General features: G+C 40.1%; 2 protein-coding genes across 2 annotated transcripts; both read left to right on the top strand.

Annotated features, from left to right (window-relative positions):
- The first annotated feature begins 1,261 nt into the window (after positions 1-1,261).
- LOC306920014 (CD276 antigen-like) lies at positions 1,262-8,748 on the top strand. Its single transcript, XM_079496605.1, has 8 exons — positions 1,262-1,373; positions 2,574-2,649; positions 3,342-3,412; positions 3,537-3,881; positions 4,397-4,708; positions 5,434-5,556; positions 8,234-8,301; positions 8,428-8,748. The coding sequence occupies exons 3-8, from the start codon at positions 3,352-3,354 to the stop codon at positions 8,443-8,445; spliced, it is 927 nt and encodes a 308-aa protein (XP_079352731.1). The 5' UTR covers positions 1,262-1,373; positions 2,574-2,649; positions 3,342-3,351; the 3' UTR covers positions 8,446-8,748.
- Positions 8,749-13,538: 4,790 nt separating this feature from the next.
- On the top strand, positions 13,539-19,828 carry slc39a1 (solute carrier family 39 member 1). The gene is made up of 4 exons (XM_079496588.1): positions 13,539-13,886; positions 15,469-15,599; positions 15,805-16,113; positions 18,725-19,828. The coding sequence occupies exons 1-4, from the start codon at positions 13,772-13,774 to the stop codon at positions 19,076-19,078; spliced, it is 909 nt and encodes a 302-aa protein (XP_079352714.1). The 5' UTR covers positions 13,539-13,771; the 3' UTR covers positions 19,079-19,828.

Here is a 19,828-nt window from a genome sequence, read left to right as displayed (position 1 = left end):
TGACATCCTAACAGGAAGGAGGACAAGCACAAGCATCTGATAACACTCGATGCCTGCTTTTATCACAGACATGTTCATCAATGTTCCAATGCAGAGTGTGCATCATGCCTTGCTTTCAGATTCCAAGACGTCCGATCTACCTCATGAGCCACTGCTGCCCCGTCACTCCACTGGATTAGACATGTCATAAAATAGGCCGAAAGACTAATTATTATATACTTTATGCAAATTATGCAAATGAGGAACAATTTCATAATTTAGTTATGGCAAGAGATTAATTTATGTAACATAATATAGATGTAGACTCTAAAACAACCTTGATATGTTGACTAAAAGCAATAACACTGTATAGCTAATTCCTAATTTGTACCTATGTTTTACATAATTTATGCCAATTATGCTAATGAAGAAAGGGTGTATGACTTCCCCATAATAACAGATGAATTTCTGGATATCACAAACATAGACTTTGACTCTTAAGTCACCTTTCAAAGTTAAATGGATGCAAAATGATAGCCATTTCCAGTTAATTTGCTCATTAAGCAATTGATTTGCTCATTATGCTAATTACTCAAATTGTCCAACATATACCTTTTTGCAAACAATCATCATCTGCTAGCCTATAGATGACATTTTAATCATAAAAGGAAACAACATTTATGGGTTTAACATGGGCCCTATGGCGGTTTACAGCATGGTTTGCCAGCCCGAAATGTGTACAGCCTCACTGACAAGTTCCAGATGTAAATTCAGAAGTGTTTCCATGTCTAAAAACAAACTTCATGATATATAGAAACACTGTAGAAAGTGTCATGCTTTAGTCATAACATGCACAATACCTTCCATATATGAGCTTAACCGCCGCACTCTCTCTCTCTCCGCACTCTCTCTCTCCTAGATGTTTTTAATGTTATAACAATGTCATAACATTTATATCATAAAAGTTGACATGATTCACCATCTCTGTAGACTATTGGGGTTTAAGTTGTCATTCATTAGAACAAAACGTCCATTTAACAAACATAAATCATTATTATAGTGGAAAATAATGGAGCAAAACGTGCAAAAATGCAATTTTGAGGTCAATGACCCCTCAAGGTCACCAGATGTCAGTCAGAAAGTGGTTCCACGTCTGAAATCAAACCTTGGGGTGTGTAGATGATATTCTGAAAGTTTCATGCTTTAGTCATAAAATGCACAATTGGTTTGGTTATCCGCCGCACTACTACTCAAAATGAAAGCGAAAGTATTCAGCTGCGGTAATTATTTCATGTAAGGCAGACAGGGATCTCAGACAGTTTCAGCTCAGAAGACCAAGAGAGGAGAAGACAGACCCTGAGACCCGGGACGGATCGCAGTGGATTGGCTTGATCGTAAGCGATCGTAAATCACGATTTGTGCCATTGCCTCTTTTATTATAGGACTACACTAGTTATTTAACACTGTGCAATCGTGCACACCGTCGGATACCCTCACAAACATGAGCTGTTTTGTCATGTTTTGTGCACGCGCAAGTTTATAAACAATCAATTTGATCAAATCGATATTTGCGTTGCCTACGCGACAAGGGCGCTGAACCGCGCGGTAACATAATAGTTGACTTCAGACAGTGACCCCCAGGCTCCGATTATTTTTTCAGTAACCTACTAATATACAGTGTGTAAAGTAACTAAGTACATTTACTCAAGTACTATAGTCTGTACAATTTTGAGGTATTCGTTCTTTAGGCTACTAAATACTAAATTTCCAATACTTTTACTTCTAAATCTACTCTCACTACAGTTCACTAGGCAAGTAGGCTATTGTAGCCTACTTTTACTCCACTATATATTATTTGAAAGTGAAACCTTTAGTTACTAGTTACTTTTTTATTATTATTACAAAATATGCATTAACCACTTCAGCCACATCTATACAAGCTCACAATGCGTAACAGGATTGAGCTTATAGATCAGCTATTTTTTTAAGATTGTTTGACATTTGAAAACTTAAAATGGGACAATCTGCACATTTTGAGTATTTTACTTTTCGTACTTTAAGTTAAGTACATTTTTATATCAATACTTTTGTACTTTTACTTAAGTACATTTTGAATTCCGGACTTTTACTTGTAACGGATTACTTCTATCAGAGTATTGGTACTTTTTCCACCACTGCGTCATCTTCTTCTTCTTCTTTGGTGTTGCCCCTTCACCACTTTTAACCTATCTTCATATAATTGGTCCTCACTATGATAATAATAAAATACTACAATTGTTTTCTACTCTGTCTGTGCAGTGTTGGTCTGTGTCTCATGGGAGGGCAGACTGAGTAGAAAAAACAACCATGCTGTTTTCGTGCTCAGACTCACCCACCCAGGCACCCACACACATAGCGCCGTAAGGAGCACCACTCAAAAATTGTGATATTTTATCATGAACATTAATGAGGACCAATTATATGAAGATAGGTTGAAAAGTGGTGAAGTTGTCCTTTAATTTGAGATTTCTCTAACGCACTGGACCAGTGCTAGTTATAAACCATAAGTGTGAAATTGAGAAAACAGAATTTTCTGTTTGTTGTTGTTGTTTCAGCTCCCCATTCTGTTTGGGTAATGGTTTTCTTCAAAGCTGAAGTGAAAGTTTAAGACGCAGAAGTGAAAGTTTAAAGGTAGGGTAAGTGATGTTTTGGTTATCAATTTTAGTAAATCATTACCTACTATAGAGTGTTTGTTCAGTAACAGGGGTTTGTCTCTCCAGCTCATTAATAAACAGAAAATACATTTTTCAGGTAGGTGAGTAGCCTTTTATCAGCTTAATTTTTATAGTATTCCAGTTCCAATTGTATCTGCCCATTTCTTTGTGTCATCACTTCCAATTTCACTTGTTTAATCTGTATCCTGACTGTGTCTCTATCCTGATTGGATAAAATTGGTATCCCAACCTGAAAATGCATTTTCTGTTTAATAAAAAACTGGAGAGACATGGAGACTCCTGCTATTGAAAAAACACTCTATCTATATAGCCTACTAGCAATGATTACTATCACAAAAAAAAGCTTTTTAACACTTATTTTAACCAGAGAAAACCACCTTTTACTAGACACAGTCTACACAGCAATGACCATTAGATTTTCCTGAACACGGAATGAGGACACAAGTCTTGGTTAAAACACACAATATACGTTCACTGACTGAGGAAGAGTGCATGGAGACCTGAGAGAATACTCTATATATAGATAGTGGGTGGGCACTCGTTCGGCTAAATATGAGCTTCAAAATTGAGTGAGCACCAATGCCAATAGACTACCTGTGATGTCAAGGGAAGTGTGTGTTCTAAATATCTCTCTTTATTTCACTACAGGTCTCAGATCATGGCCTCTGTTGGAACATGCATGCTGTTTCTGGCCATCATCATCCATATCAGTGCAGGAAGTAAGACTTGTCCTGACCTTCCAGAATTCAAATCTGACATTTTAATGTTTGTTTTGGTTTTCATGCTGCTGTTACTTTACTGTCATTTATTTATTTCTATCTTTTTTTATATCTCACTCTACAGCCTTTGTAAAGGTAGACTGTACATCTGAAAACCTTGGTCAATATGGCCAGGATTCTGTCCTTAAATGTGGCATCAATCCTACAAAAGAAGCAACGGTTGCAATGATCACATATGTGAAATGGAAGAAAACAGGGAATGAAAAAACATTAGTTGTTTTTCTCAAAGGTCGTCCACCCGCAAATGAACCACGTTTTCGGTTTTCTGTGGGAAACTTGACTGGCACAAGCAGGGATGTGTCCCTGTTGGTCAGCAAGACTCAGATTAATGACAGTGGAGAGTATGAATGCACGGTGAAGACAGACAGTGGTTCAAAAGACACCATCAAAACCAACCTCACTGTCACAGGTGAGAGTTCTCTAATCTCTATTGACCATATATTCTTTCATTCATTTTGCTGTTACTCATACTGGTGGGAGGGAATTTCTCCCGATCATCTGCTACATGTCTAAATTGTAAACTGCAGCTGCACTCCTCCATAGGACTATAGACAATAGTCTGGGGATTAGAAAATATTTTCTGGTTGAACACGCATAGAACGCAAGAACTCCCCTTTCTTAGCAGTAGCCTGCCTCTGCCATCTGTAGTAGCTAGCTAGCAGTGTCAACTTTCTGTTTCACAATGGAATGCTTCTCCTTCATTCAACTTTGCCTGACAATCTGAAAATGTGTTATAATTTATATTTGGGTCTGAATACTCAGACTTTGAACTCATGTGAAGCAGTATGTATGAAAATGGTTTAATTTAACAACCATAGTTGGATTAAGGTCCAACTACGTTGCTATACTTTATGACCATGTTTACTGCACATCCTTGACTCTGGTTTTCTTCTTGTTAACATCACCATGTCTTTCTATTTGCAGCCAAATACAGTAAACCAATTGTAAGCTCCATCCCCGAGAGGGATATTCCATACAATACAGCTGTGACCCTTGTTTGTAACTCTGAGGGTGGTTACCCAAAGGGTAGAATTCGCTGGTTCGATCAGGAGAAAAAAGAATGGACCAGCAGCTCTAAACTGGAGGTTCAAATGATGGATGATGGGCGCTTTAACCTCACCAGTAAACTGAGTTTGTTGAAGAACTCTGTTTTCCCCCACTACTTATGTTCAGTGGAGAACGCCAGTAGAGGCGAGGATTGGCAGATGAAATTTGATCTTCCCTTCAAAGACACAAGTATGTTTTTCAACCATCTTTATACAGTACAGTTACAGTATATCCCAGGACGAATGTTAATTTTGTCGACTAAAACTATGACCTTTGATTTAGAGACAAAGATAATTCAACTGAAATAGCTGTGACTGCCATCTTTCCAACCCATCAGTTTGGCATTTTAACCTTCTTAGATAAACTCTTAATGCCTATACAGTATCAGGTGATCATTTTGTGGCAAGAGAATGTGTTTTTTCTTCTTGAACACGTATGATTTTGATGATGAATGTTGTTGTCTCCTCTACTAGAGAGCATGTTTGTTAGAATATAGCCATTACTCTGGTGGCATCCAAAAAAGTCCTAACAAAAAGTGGCTTACAAATGTCATACCAACTATAAAATTAATGGATTGATTTAATCTATAGTATATTTATTATGGAGAGAATTACATTCAGCTTTAGAGGTCAAGTTGAACTGGTTTAGATGGATTACTCATGTCTCTAGACTACCATAAGACTTTTAATCTGTTTAACCTGTAGAAGTCAATGCACTTGTTCGAGGTACTTATGTATAATGATCATCATTGTTGTTTTTTTTGTATTGTCTTAGTCTTTTTGTTTTCATGCATGTATGATTAAAATTCAATAAAAAGTAAATACAGATTTCATTTACAGATTTCTTTTTACAAATCAGTTACAGTTTTGAACATTTTTGCCCAATGTGTTGATGGCTAATATCACATATTATAGTTTCAGGTTCAGATCCAGTAGTGGGTGATGCTGTATCCAAAATAGTTGTTCCTGTTCTGGTCATTGGCTTATTGATTGTAGGACTCCTGATGGCACTGCTGTTTAAGATAAGGCGTTCTAATGGTAAGTATACAAACACATCTTTGTCTGGTTATTGATATATTCAAGTGATGTGAAATGTATCTTCTTAACTCATTAAGACCTGAGGCCGATTCTACAAATCCTTCTAAATCAGCTGTTCTCAAACCTTTTCATGCCAAGGACCCCCACACTGATATGTATTTGGTTGCGGATCCCCATCAGAAATGTTTTGTGCTTGGCCTGGGCCATGGCTCAGTGGTCCAGGCACCTTGGCTGGTAATCCAGTCTGGCAGTGTGCTCGACTCCCGATCCCGACGGCCTTTACTGCATGTCTTCCCCCCATCTCTCTCCCCATTTCCTGTCAGCCTACTGTCTGTCCCTTCATAAAAAAGATAAAATAAAAGGCGAAAGCCAGGGACCCCCAGAAGAGACGATTTGTGAAATCAGGGGTTATACAACAGAATATCAAATCAGTGTAGCTAATGTTCCAAGGTGGACTTAGGTGGGCATAATAGAGGGTATGCACATGACATCATCATCATACCCGGAAGTTGTGCAGGAACGCCTACTGAGTGGCAAAAACGACTTTCTGGCCATGACAGCCCATACAGTACATCCAAACAAAAAAGTTCTATCTGATTGCATTAAACAATGTTAAACTCACTTTGCAACTCGATTTGCCACTCACTTTATACATATGCAGACCCTCTATACTATATAGAAACAGTGAGCTACTTCTACTTAAACTAGAGCTTCAGCTTTGGATCAACAAGATTAGATTAAGGAACTCACTTCAAACACGATTACTGATGAGGAATGGTGAGGCGTGACAATATATCAGTGTTTTAAGACAACTCACAGTCAGGAAATTCCCCTCAGGTTCATCAGTTCTGACTCTGAGGTGGACAAGCTCGAGCAAAGACGAACACAGGGGTGATAATATCTATATTTTATCCAGTTTGTCGTTGTTGTGGGCTTAAAGATGAAGCATACAATATGTTGAAACCTGAGACTAGTATCAGCAAACCTGTTGAACTACTGTGGTCCATGCACTTTAAATACAGACATTTTGAACAGAGCAAAGGAAATAAATTCAAGAAGAGACAACTATCTGTTTTATACTTGACTGGCCCAATATTGGGAAGTGACAAATGGTTTTCCTTGACGAGAGCTTTCTAGGTTTGAAGTTCCTCAGTAACATTGGTGGAATAAGCACACTTTAAAGGTGTGTCAGCGACTCAGCAAGCATCATAACATGATTATAGCAGGATACACTATACAGTTTATCAGATTTCTTCAGAGACCTGATGTCTGCAGTCTGCAGCAACCCTCATGAATATGTCTTTGAATTAAACCTGCCTTTTACAGGCCTCCAGTATTATTAATATTTCTGGTTGGTTGGTGTTTGGGTGGTGAAAAAAAACAAATTGAAATGTAATAACTAACAGGAATACCTTTTTTATATTAATATAGCTGTTTGCAGGAAAATGCTTATGTTAGGATAATTATATTCTGTATGAGGTTATTCAATCGTCTTCAATGGCCCTCTAGAAAAAGATTACTGCTTGTTTATACTTGCAGAAGTGAAACCAAGACCACAAAACAAACAAGCTGCTGTTTCCATCCGAAGCTCGATCTAACCATAGCTACTGTCAGTGGTGTAGTCCAGGGGTTCTCAACCTTTTGGGCCTTTTGGACCTCCTCTCGCATACATATAATTTAGATTTTGTTTTTTCAAAACAAAAGTAGTAAGTATATTCTGAAAATGTGTTATTTTATATTGTTATTTGTTATTGTGCTTCTGCTCAATTAGGTTTATAACCGAGTTTTAAAAAATAGGAAAAAAAATAGGCCTATGCTATATGCTGTGCCGAGGTTTTGGGAGGACTTGTAGGCTTTAAGTTGTTTCTTTGCTATTTTTTTATGTTTGTTGGTTCGCAGTTAATTAATTATTTTTCTGCACCATTGCATCACCCTGATACAATGGTCCAATGGTGCATTATGCATTTGCCTTGGCAAATGGCCAATGCATAACCGGACCTAGCGTTGTCGCGATTATGTAACTTCTCCGTAACCTCCTTGAGTGTCTCAGAAGGGGACTCGTACTTGGTGCAGTACTTGGTGAGGTACTGGATCATGGCATGGCGGCTTGTGACCGGCTTGATCTCCATGTTGGCACGCCAGCATAGGAAGGCATCTGTCTTAATTGGGTAGTTATTCATCAGCGGATCATTTCGCGCTGGGACGTAGATGACATCGCCAGGGGCCCTTCCCCATATATGGGAATGTCAATATATGGCCATATTGTGACAGTCTCATGATAACCAACACATGGATCTCCATATGTGGAGCTGACTATCATCACCTGGAGCTCCATATATGAAGATCACGACACTGACCTCATCAAACCCTGGATAGCCATACATGGTTTGACATACTAGATCTGCATATATGGAGCCGGCCAGCAACTCTACATCTGACCTCACTGACACCAGATTAATAGTTTAACTCCTGCTTCTCAACTGTGCCATATTAAGAAGCTTTTGATCGTCTTACTTACACCTTTATCTTTCTGTGCCGGGTGATTTCAAATATAAGGGGAAAGTACACATCTTCACTATTGTTTTTGTAACAATAGATCACACTGCAAAATGTGACAACTACAAGTTCTCAATTTGACAATCGCAGTAATATTATACCAAACATTGATTTGTTACAGGTGGCCATACATCAACTGGCCAAGACTATGAGCTGACAAGCGGCCAAGATGACAAGGATACAGACCTGGTGAGCTTCTCATGTTTTTCTTGTGTTCCTATGGTGACTCATTTGACAGTTTTATAATCAAGTCAATCTTTATTAGTGAAACGCAAGCTGTGTAAGGTGAAATACATAATTATATCTTTCTCATAGTTGAGAACGACAAGCTGAAGACATGAACAGGTTGGAGGAAGAAGGTTTTGAAGAGATAATGGGCTCCTTTTTTGTTGGCGGTGCAGCACAAGTGAGACTTCAAGGCAGCAACACTTCCATGGGCTATAGACCGTAAGGCTATGAAGCAATATAGAACTGGGCATAACGGGCAACGGATAAGGGATCCCTTAGGCCAGCGGTTCTCAAACCTTTTGGGCCATGCACCCCCTGTTACCCCCCGACCTAGCTGACGCAACCCCCCCACATGGAAATAAAAATTGCATAAGCTATATAGAGACATATATTTCCTATATATCCACATATATGAACGTGAATATGACATATATATGCAGCATAGGCTATAATATAGCCTATGCTGCATATATATGTCATATTCAGAAGAATATTGAAGAATATTATTCTTCATATGTCAATATTTAAAATAAAACCATAGCACCACCATTAGCCTTTTCATGCCACGCACCCCCTATAAGGCGCTCACGCACCACAAGGGGTGCACGCACCACAGTTTGGGAACCACTGCCTTTAGGCAATGTCATGTGGCATGGTGATTGGTTTAATTACTGTAACGCCCGAACCACACCTATGCATAATATAACGGGTAACGGAGGTGTTTTAGGGATTTAGACAGGTAACCAAAATACCAACTTTAGTTGGGGAACATCCCTTCCCCACTGCTAAATCCCCAAATTGTGTATTTAGAAAGCTCAAACGAAAATGGAGCCCTATGCCTTTGTCGGCAGTTCCACAAAATTAACACTTCTTTGTTGGTCAGTATGGGTTTCTTTCTCACACTCCACATCAAGTTGTATGCAACCAGAACACTTTTATTTACTGAGTGCCGTGATTTTTGTATTTTTTCCAGTTTTTCATGTGTTTATGAGGTGAGACCGTGAGAGTACTTCATTTGACCCCTTGGTGTCAAATGAGAGAGAACTCATTACCAATCACGGAGTCAATTTTCATTTCTATGCTGATGATACCCAACTATATCTTTCTGTAGATCCAGATGATCTCTGTGCCTTAGACCCGCTGTTGACCTGTCAGTCTAGCATTAAATGCTGGATGAGTGAGAACTTTCTCAAGCTAAATGAGGATAAGACAGAAGTTCTCATAATCGGTTCTAGTGAGCAGAAATAATCGATAAAAAGCAGACTTGGCAACCTGACTGTAGAAAGTAACAGTACAGTAAAGAACTTGGGGATCACTATTGATTCTGAACTGAATTTTAATTCACACATTAATCATGTTACCAAGATTGCCTTTTTTCATCTTAGAAATATTGCACGAATCAGAGCCTATTTGTCACTGGACGATGCAAAAACGCTAATCCACGCCTTTGTTTTTTCTCGGCTTGATTACTGCAATGCACTTTTTTCTGGATTGCCTAAGAAATCAACTGACAGATTACAACTTGTCCAAAATGCAGCAGCCAGAGTCTTAACTAGAACTAAGATGAGAGAACATATTACTCCAGTCTTGGCCTCATTGCACTGGCTTCCGGTTGTTTTTAGGATTGATTTTAAAATTATTTTACTTGTTTATAAAGCTCTCAATGGTCTCGCACCTTCCTACCTACATGACTGCCTGCCGAAATATGTCCCAAACCGCCCCCTAAGGTCTTCCACTGCTGGCCTGCTCGCTTTGCCTAAAAAAATGGCAACTAAAAAATACGGGGAAGCAGCTTTTTGCTTCTACGGGCCGACGGCGTGGAACAAACTCCCACTGTACCTTCGACAGGCAGCCTCTGTAGACATTTTTAAAGCTCAGCTCAAGACCCACTTTTACACCCTTGCTTTTAATTGATTTGTCTGTCTTTTAAAAAAAATGTTATTCATGTCCTCACTGTATTGTTTATGCCCTGCTTTTCTTTTCTTTTTTGTGTAAAGCACTTTGAGCTGCATTTCATGTCATGAAAGGTGCTATACAAATAAAGTTTTATTATTATTATTATTATTGGTGTGGTTGTTATGTGCAATGAAGCCTTCCCTTTGTATTTAGGGTTTCTTCCTGGAGGCTGAAACCTTGACAGTTAAACGTGCCAATGAAAAAAACATTGATATAGTGACATAACAATATCAACCCCTCCTCTAAGCCCCTCCCACTTTATCATACAACAACAGCTGTGGGTGCGGCTTCAGTTCAGGTGGATCACCCATCACCAGGCAAACCAGGCATACTTAACTCTTTTTTTGCTGCTAGCTGGTAGCATAAATGTAGTTAAGAGGATCTGTTTCCTCCCAGCTGTAGCCCACACTCACTGTAACCATTTGCTATTATTAGCATTAGCGCACACTGTTTATACCTGTCGCCAGAAACGCAACCCAAGCAGATGGGCAGAATGTACTGTGAAAAGCCCTGCCTTCCATTTCTCCCCAAAACCAGGTGGTAAAATGTTCCATGATTACTACCTCACGCTACCGTGTTTGATCTCATTAATATTCCAAACGAGATGCTTGGTTAAGTCAGACATTAGGACAGAACATCAGCGTTCTGATCAAAACCATGAACAGTGCTGTGGATTTAGAGATAATAGCAAGTTTTGTAATAAAGTAATAAACAAGAAATTAATGGCTGCGTGCATGCATGCATGCTGTCAAAAATGGATTACAGCTATCACATTTTATATAAGGACCTAAAGACATGTATACACGTCTGTATACACGTCCTTAGCACAATAAGTGTTAACTCAGATGAATGAGTTAAAAGGAACCCTGGCTAATAAGACAAATATGCCTTTAAACATTATACTTTCCCTCTATGACTAAAATAAAATAATAAAAACACCATAAATATTTTCTTTCTTTCATAAATATCATAAGAATATTTCATAAGAATCTTTCACTCAATAGGAACTGTTCCTGTCTCAAGTTGATGATGTCATATGTCAATGTGTGTCCAGCCCTATGGAATATATGGAATGCACGTGCTAATAAAAAGTATTTAAAATATTGCTTTGATGCTCATATTAACCTTAGGAAGTATTAAGTTGTTTTTTATTGATAACGATCACCTTATCAATAAGGCTTATCGAGCCGGGTTCTTATCGAGCATTTTCTATTATTTTGTGGAAAGACGGGAGACAATAAATTCTGAAAAGAACCAGTATAGTTTACTAGGGCCTTCAAATACAGTACATTTCTAACAGGCAATTGACCTTTTTACCAATAAAATAATATTAAAGAAACTGCTAAATTTCAAAGTGTTATTTTGTTTACCCGGACAGCGCTGATTGGCAAGTTTCACTACACTTTTAGATCAACATGTTTGTGCCAGCATGGACGATTACATTTCTTTCTTGGTACCGAGACGACTCGCCCCTTTTCCAACTCGCCCTCGCGAAAAGTGAAGACGGCTCGCCACAGAATTTCGAAACGTGAAGACGGCTCGCCAAAGAATTTCGAAAAGTGATGACGGCTCGCCCCGAGCCGTGGAGAGCCCGCCCCCATAGTGTGGACGGCTCGCCCCACAGCATGGATCTCTCGCCCCAACGCACGGATATCTCGCCCCGTGTTTATTTCATGTTTATTTTACCTTATTTATCATATTAGAACATTGTTTGTCAAAGGAGAACATTTAGAACCAGTTAGAACCCGTTCGTTTGTTGTTGGTCAATGCATGGATAATGAATGGCTTACTCCCCTCCATTGTTCTGGAAATTCCATTCCAAGTACAGTACTTGAAATTATATGCACTCATGTTTACATAAGTACAGTACTTGAAATTATATGCACTCATGTTTACATAATGTTATCCAGTAACATTCGTTTTTGCATGTCATGGCATGGAGTTGCTTATTTCACTGTTTAGCTGGGGACCTGGAGCCTGTGAAATCTTTCACAGACTTACAGTGCCACCAACAGGTGGATTTTTGAAAATGACTCAAATCATGAAGGCAATTTACGTGGAATCTTTCACAGACTTTCATACTAGTCTACTACTACTAGCCATATGCACTCATGTTTATGTTGCATGTCATATGCATGTCATATGCTTCCCACTTACATAAAATTATTTCAGCTTAAACACAACTCTTCTTTACTTTCAAAACTCAGAGTCAATAATAAGGCAAAGCAACATCATCACACATCATGTTGTATGTCAAGACTGAAGTAGTCGATCCCAGATAATCCCCCCAATCATCACAAACAACACAGGAATATGCAAGAGCGCAGCACAATCAAACAGCTGTCAGTGAGACATAACAGCTACATGTAAAAAATCTCTCTCTCTCTCTTTGTTGGGGCGACTTCTCCGGACTTTTGGGCGAATTCTCCGGACTTTCGGGGGCGAATTCTCCGCGCGTTGGGGCGACCGCTCTTCCCGTTGGGGCGACCGCTCTTCCCGTTGAGGCGACCAATCTTCGCCGCTTTGGGCGAGTTGGAAAAGGGGCGAGCCGTCTCGTATTCGGTGAATCACATCTTGATGACTTTTATTTATTTTCACACAACAGCTCTAAGGTATATTAATGACATACGGTAGTAAAATGAAAATGAGTGGAATCCCCTTTAAGAGAAAATTTTTCAAATATTCTATTTTTTAACATATGGACAAAATAGTGAAGTCCATTTGGATGCAACCGAGTAATACAAGGAGGATGCAACCCACCTTTCTGTCAGCGACAGTGTGAGAGAAATAATTGCAGCAAGGTCTAGTAAAATCCTAAAAGGGGCAACTAATATGCCACATGAGCTCTTGAAAATAGCAGATCTACAAGCTCATTTTGCTATTTTCAAAAACTCTCGAAATAAAATAGCCTATGTGGAATATTTAGACTTTTTTTAAAAAACATTCCAACAACACAAATCTGGTACAGCTGCCTGGTAGGCTACACAACATTGTAATGGACTGGTTTAAATAATTATTACAAAAAATATAAAATAATAATCGTCAAGAAGCTTAAATATGGTTAGCAACTACACTTTGGAAACAAGCCCAAAAAACGCAAAGCTACTTTACAGAAAAATCCCAAACTTTAAAGACGAAGCCCAAAGTCGCTTATAATAAGCAGACATGGCAACACTGGTTCAGCAACACCGTCGTACTACGGAGTATTGATGTAAATACACGCATGCGCGCCATGTGTGTACTAGGAATCATGCTAATGATTCATGATGTTCCAGTGGACTGGAGTCTCCTCCTCGCGTCGTCTGGTGGTGTAGTGTCCAACTGACAAAACAAAACACAATGTTTCCTGCACCAGAGAGCCATTATGACGCGACAGCGTCCGAGTTGTAACCTGTAAGTAAGCTGTCTATGTCTTATTGTAGTTAGATAACGGTCCTTCCTTTCTTCCACCGACGAGCTCGTATTTGAGGCGAACATGGACTACCTACTAAAGGTGAAGATATGCGCCCTCGTTGGTTTGTTGTGTCTCACCCTGCTGTTCGGATTCATTCCTGCTCGCCTGAAGTGGTTCAGGGATACAAGTGGAACAGGTTGGTTCGTATTGTATTCATATTATTTTGTTTACAAACTCATAGGTCCATAATCGGCACACAGCAGCCACATAAACTATATGGTTTGATCATATGCATGTTAATGGATAAAAGTTAAGTTCAATGACTGCTGCTGTCATGGTTTAGTTAGTCATTTGTTGGTAATGTGCTTTCATTGTGATGGAAACTGTGGAAAGTGATTTGATTTTAACCGTGTCACTCACTGACTAAACTAAAGTATAAAGGACAGGATAAGGAGAAAGTTGAAAGTCGAGTCACCTGATGGGGATGAACCCCCCCCCCCCCCCCCACACACACACACACACAGACAGACAGACAGACAGACCTAGCTCTTCAACACTTCTTGTTCTTAGCTGACAAAGTTATTTTCAGTTCTGCATTTGGTCATATGATGTGGGATCATCTGGGGAGCTAGCCCGTCTCCGGACCCCCCGGGTTGAGCTCCTTTGGACCCCTAAAGTCATCCAAATGTCAGAAACTTTAACGTAGGGTTCCGAAAGGAGCTACTGGGGAGCATACCTATGTTCCCCACCATGCAAAAAAGGTTCTTTTCACTTAGAATAAACCTAAACCAGAAACCTAACCTAGTAATTCTAGTAAGACTAAAAATATTTTAGCAACTTAGTCTTAGTGTTACTTTTAGTAGCAAATTCAGATTTAAGCTCAGTCTTTGAACAATCCATTGAACTTTAGGCCTGCCTAGGCTACTTAAACTATCTAATTAACACTGGCATGAAATACACTAAAACATAATTGCTCAGACTCTTCAACAAAGATGGCAAAAACAAACATTCTTTGTTCTGTACTTTACATACAATTGTATAGCACAAAACACTGAAGTCCTTAAACCAGAAACCTAACGCTAACCCTAAACCCTAAGGTAAGTGGGGATTCGGGGGAACATAGAACCTGGGGAACATAGGGATGACCCCATCATCTGTCAATTTGCCGGAGGAGGTGTGCCTTTGACCAGATTATTGAACGATTTATTTATTTATTAGTTTTTGTTTTAAATTGACTGATTCATTAGCTAAATGTTCATCATGCATGTTCTACTGTTCCTGAGGGTACATCACCAACACTGATGTAGGACACAACAAAAACTAATACATAAATAAATTGTTCAACAATCTGGTTAATAATCATGGGATGTTTGCCATAATGTCACGGACTCAGTGCTCTACAGCCGGGCACCAGTCTAGTATTTGATAATTTGGCCAAAGTTTAACCATTTTTCAGCTGTTTTAGCAACCCCCAGCCCCCCCCCCCCCCTGTCACCTGTCACCAAAATCAGTTTAGGAATCAACCCCCCAGGGCTGATTCCTAAACTGATTTTGGTGACAGATCTGATTAGATAACGGCAGTGACAATAGTTTAACCATTTTTCAGCTGTTTTAGCAACCCCCAACCCCCCCCCCCCCCCCCCCCCAGGGCTGATTCCTAAACTGATTTTGGTGACAGATCTGATTAGATAACGGCAGTGACAATAATACTGTTTGTTGTGTGTTTCTTCATGTCTGGCCTAATGTATTTGTTTATGCTTTTTTTTTAATCCCTTAAGAAACCCATCGTGTAGTTTTGAGTTTGATCAGCTGCTTTGCGGGCGGGGTTTTCCTGGCGGCATGTCTACTTGACATCATCCCAGATTACCTGTCAGACATCCATGATGTGTTGGAAGCGCAGAAGGTGGAGGTAGGTTTGATCATGTGACCTAGTCTGGGGTCTGTCAAGGGCCAAATGAATGCAACTTATAGATGAAGACATGATCAAATAATGTATTATTGATTGTACAATTTAAGAGTGGAAATCTGGAAATCTGCATTATCTCTTCCGTGCCTTTTTAATTTGTAAAAAGGAAAACAAAACTGACTGTTCTCTCCCACTCTCTGTCAAACAGACCAGCTTCCCCCTCCCAGAGTTCATCATTGCTGCTGGCTTCTTCACTGTCCTCATTGTAGAGAGGATCGTGCTCAACTGTCGGGAGGCTGGAGGGGCAAGCGAGGAGAGAGCCCCCCTGATCCATTCCAATGGCCACGGACATGGCCATGGGCAGGCCGCAAGCCATGATCTTGAGAGCAGTGGCCACCATGTCCATCTCGACTTGCATGCCCACTCGTCCTTTCGTTCATTCATGCTCTTCCTCTCTCTCTCCTTCCATTCTTTGTTTGAGGGGTTGGCCATAGGCCTACAGAGCACTGATTCCAAGGTAAGAACAATAAAAGCCTTACTTCACTTAAGTTGACTGTCCTGTGGTCTTGATAATGAATGTTATATTCCCAATTGCATACACTCTGTGGGGAGGCAATGTGTGGAATTCCTATAATTCTGACCCAATTGAATTGTAGGAGAAACATACCAAAGGCTCTTCCGCTTGTAGGTGAAGTAGTCATTTATAAAGGCACACAACTAAATGTCTGTCCACACTGGCCATCGTCCGACGGATGAGGGATATTTTAATTATTGCTTGCTATTATGTTTTTCCTTTTTCAATATGGTCATAGGAAAATCTAAGATTTATGCTGAAAGCTTCCAAAATATTTGTTTCTTAAAATAATTTGACACCTGTCTGTTGTACAACAAAGTACCGGTATAAGTTAGCCCTTACTTCATGGCTGTCAGCGGTCAGCCTCTGAGGAGAAAGGAGTCTGGATTAGTGATGATCTGGTATTTCCAATAATTTGACACTTGTTCCAATATCTTGGTTAGGTTGGGAGGCATATTATCCCACGTAACTCATATGGTCTCCAAAATAATCTCTTTTTCTCTCTCCTTTTTAAGCTCAAAGGACACTTTTAACAACATTGTGGTTTCACTATCTTGTCATAGACGTTATCTTCTGGTTATACATGCTATCTTCTGGTCATGCGACTTCCATACACTGTGCAGCCAATACTTTCAGAACAACCTCAAGACCATGCATGTGACCACGCATTTGAGTTTGCTTGACGTCATTGCAGTCATACAATTAGCCCCTTTCTCTAGTACAGTGCTTCTCAGCGTTTTCAGGCCGTGACCCCCAAAATAATCGTAAATTAAAACTGGTGACCCTCCCACACTGACAAGATTCATCATTCATACAAGTCTGTTAAGAGGATTTAGATCCAAGAAAGCACTATGGCTTTTTCCATTGGGGTCCTTCATACTCAATTTTAATGACAAATATAATACTATGCAAAACATCATATAAACGATTAGAGTTGAGGTATTACATTTAGTTTAACTCGGTTCCATTGTGAAAATAACCGATCCACATGCTCAAAATGTTGAGTATGAAGCTCTGCCATTTTCACAATTTCTGCCTCTAATCTATCTATAAATGCACCAATGTGTGTACGTATGTCTGTAATCCACGTAACTCGAGAACCGGCACACTCTCCCGGTGTCGAGTCCGGTGTCGAGTCGGTCGGACCCACGGTTGTCCAGAACCGTGGCATGCCTGACACAGAACTCCATATATAGGAATAAAGGGACACAGAGAGACAGATACAGAAATCTCCATATATGGGCATAAAAGGGACACAGACAGATGGGTGGAATGGGTACTCTGACATGGGTACAACGGGTATTGCATAGCCGGGGGGGCATGAATCTCCAACTTCCATCGTTACGGACTCAGTGCTCTACAGCCGGGCACCGGTCTAGTATTTGATAAGTTTAACCATTTTTCAGCTGTTTTTAGCAACCCCCAGCCCCCCCCCCCCCCCCCCACACACACACACACACACACACACACACACACACACACAATATACTGACCCACAGTTTGAAAACCACTGCTCTAGTACTCAGAACAAAATCATCAGACTATCACATGCTTTCCTTAGCCTTTACTGACATCTTGTGCAAATACCTTCCCTCTCACAAAGAGCCAGCTAACTCTGTTTACCTTTTTAGTAAAGAGTTCCTCTTTTAAGTTAACTGATTTACTCTAAACCAAACATTCAGTGTTGCTGTGCTTCATTCAAACTCAAGCCATGCTGTGCAGTATGGGGCAGGCTATGGGTGAGCTGGTTAAATGTCTGACTAATGAGAGTAAAACCTTTTTGAAAACATTGCATGGACGTATGCTCAGTGATGTATCCCAAGGTCCTCTGGGTTTTCGGTTCTCACAACATCATACCCCTCACTCGGGTGACCCAGCCGGGGTGATCAAGTCCCGACTTACGTCCCAGTACCTACCCTCAATCAGTCCCATTAGGTGTGTGTGTGTACATTTTCATGAACGGCCTGTTATAGCGCCACCAGGAGGCCGACTTTAGATTTCTTGCTATTACTCCAGATCCCGCAAATCGTTACACAGTATCTCTATAGTCATGTGCTCAAGACGGATCTGTCCGATATTTCATATTCCATCCTAATTGGCGAACATTGGCTTTCAACGTTTGCAGGACTGGCCCGTTTTGAACAAAAAGCCCCAAATCATGAACGCAGCGTGCAATTTACGTGACATTTTTCACGCACTTTCCTACTAGGCTGAGGAATATATCCCACCCTTTTCACATTGGCCTGTTATACCACCAACAGGTGGATTTTTTGCAAGACACATTTTTGGAACAAAATGCCTCAAATCATCCAATTGCCATTTAAGGCATAAGAACAAATGGCACCCTTTTCACATTGGCCTATTATAGCGCCCTGAGGGGCACTTTTTCTAGTTTGATATGCTGAGGGCTTATAAAGTGAGGATAAAAATTGAGGACAGGAAAGTGAGGACGCCAAAAGTGATTGGCTGGAATGTGATCATGTATGATCACATTGAGCGCCCCTCACTTCACACAAGTGTGATTTTTATGTTTTGTTTTGTTTTTTCCCCCTAGGTTTTAGAGATCTGCATTGCCATTCTGATCCACAAGAGTATCATAGTTTTCAGCCTATCAGTGAAGCTTGTGCAGAGTGCACTGCCACCTATATGGGTGGCAGCTTACATCGGAGTGTTTGCCATGATGTCACCCATTGGCATCGCCATTGGCATCAGTGTCATGGAGGCCCAGCTAACATCAGGGGCTCTAATCCAGGCCGTCCTGGAAGGACTTGCCGCAGGGACATTTGTTTACATCACCTTCATGGAGATCCTTCCACATGAACTCAACTCCCCAGGGAGGCAGCTCCTCAAGGTGCTGTTCATTCTGCTGGGCTTCAGTGTCATGGCAGGCCTCACCTTTGTGGACTGAGAAGGACAGCACGCCTTGTACTAGAGAAATTGTGACCTGTGGCATGATGAGAATCATGAGACCGGAGACCTTTGTACCAATGCAGTACAGTCCTTGCCCAGTAAAATCCTGAGAGTGTACAAAACGTAACCAAATTTACCCGTGTTAACTCACTACACACAGTGGATACGTGAACACTGAAGATGTTACTGTGTACAAGCATCAGGAAGATTGTTCCACTTGAAGACAAACTTATTTGTTCGCATACTGCCACACTGTGAGGTTGTAATGGGCGTTTGATGTCAAAGCATACATGTTTTAATACTTTTAATATGTTTTCAATTTCACATGAGGATGTTTGAAAGAACTGTGTTTATCGTTCTTTATCTTGGATTTTATGTAAATAGAAACGGTGACAAGACTAAAGGAACAGGGTGGACTATCGTGTTAGTTTGGTGTGTTGAAATCTGTTTTAGATCCTAAATGCAATAGGGTTGTTTTAGGAATGTTGTCTGAACTTTGACACTACTGAAGAGGACACTCAAAACAAAAGGACTGATACCTGGCAGTATGTAATCTCTCAAGAAAAAAGAATGGATTCCCAGATTGGGCAGTAACTGTAAAATGGATTCCCAGATTGGGCAGTAACTATATAAATACTATCTTGTAATTGTTCCATTAATCACTTAAGCACTATTGTACTTAAAATTGTGAAAATAGCCAATCTGCAAGCTCTATGATCTACGGCTATTTTCTCTTTTTAAATGTTTT

Source organism: Electrona antarctica (genome assembly GCF_951216825.1).
Source record: "Electrona antarctica genome assembly, chromosome: 3".
NCBI classification, from domain to species: domain Eukaryota; kingdom Metazoa; phylum Chordata; class Actinopteri; order Myctophiformes; family Myctophidae; genus Electrona; species Electrona antarctica.
This window is presented reverse-complemented; position numbering and strand designations above follow the sequence as displayed.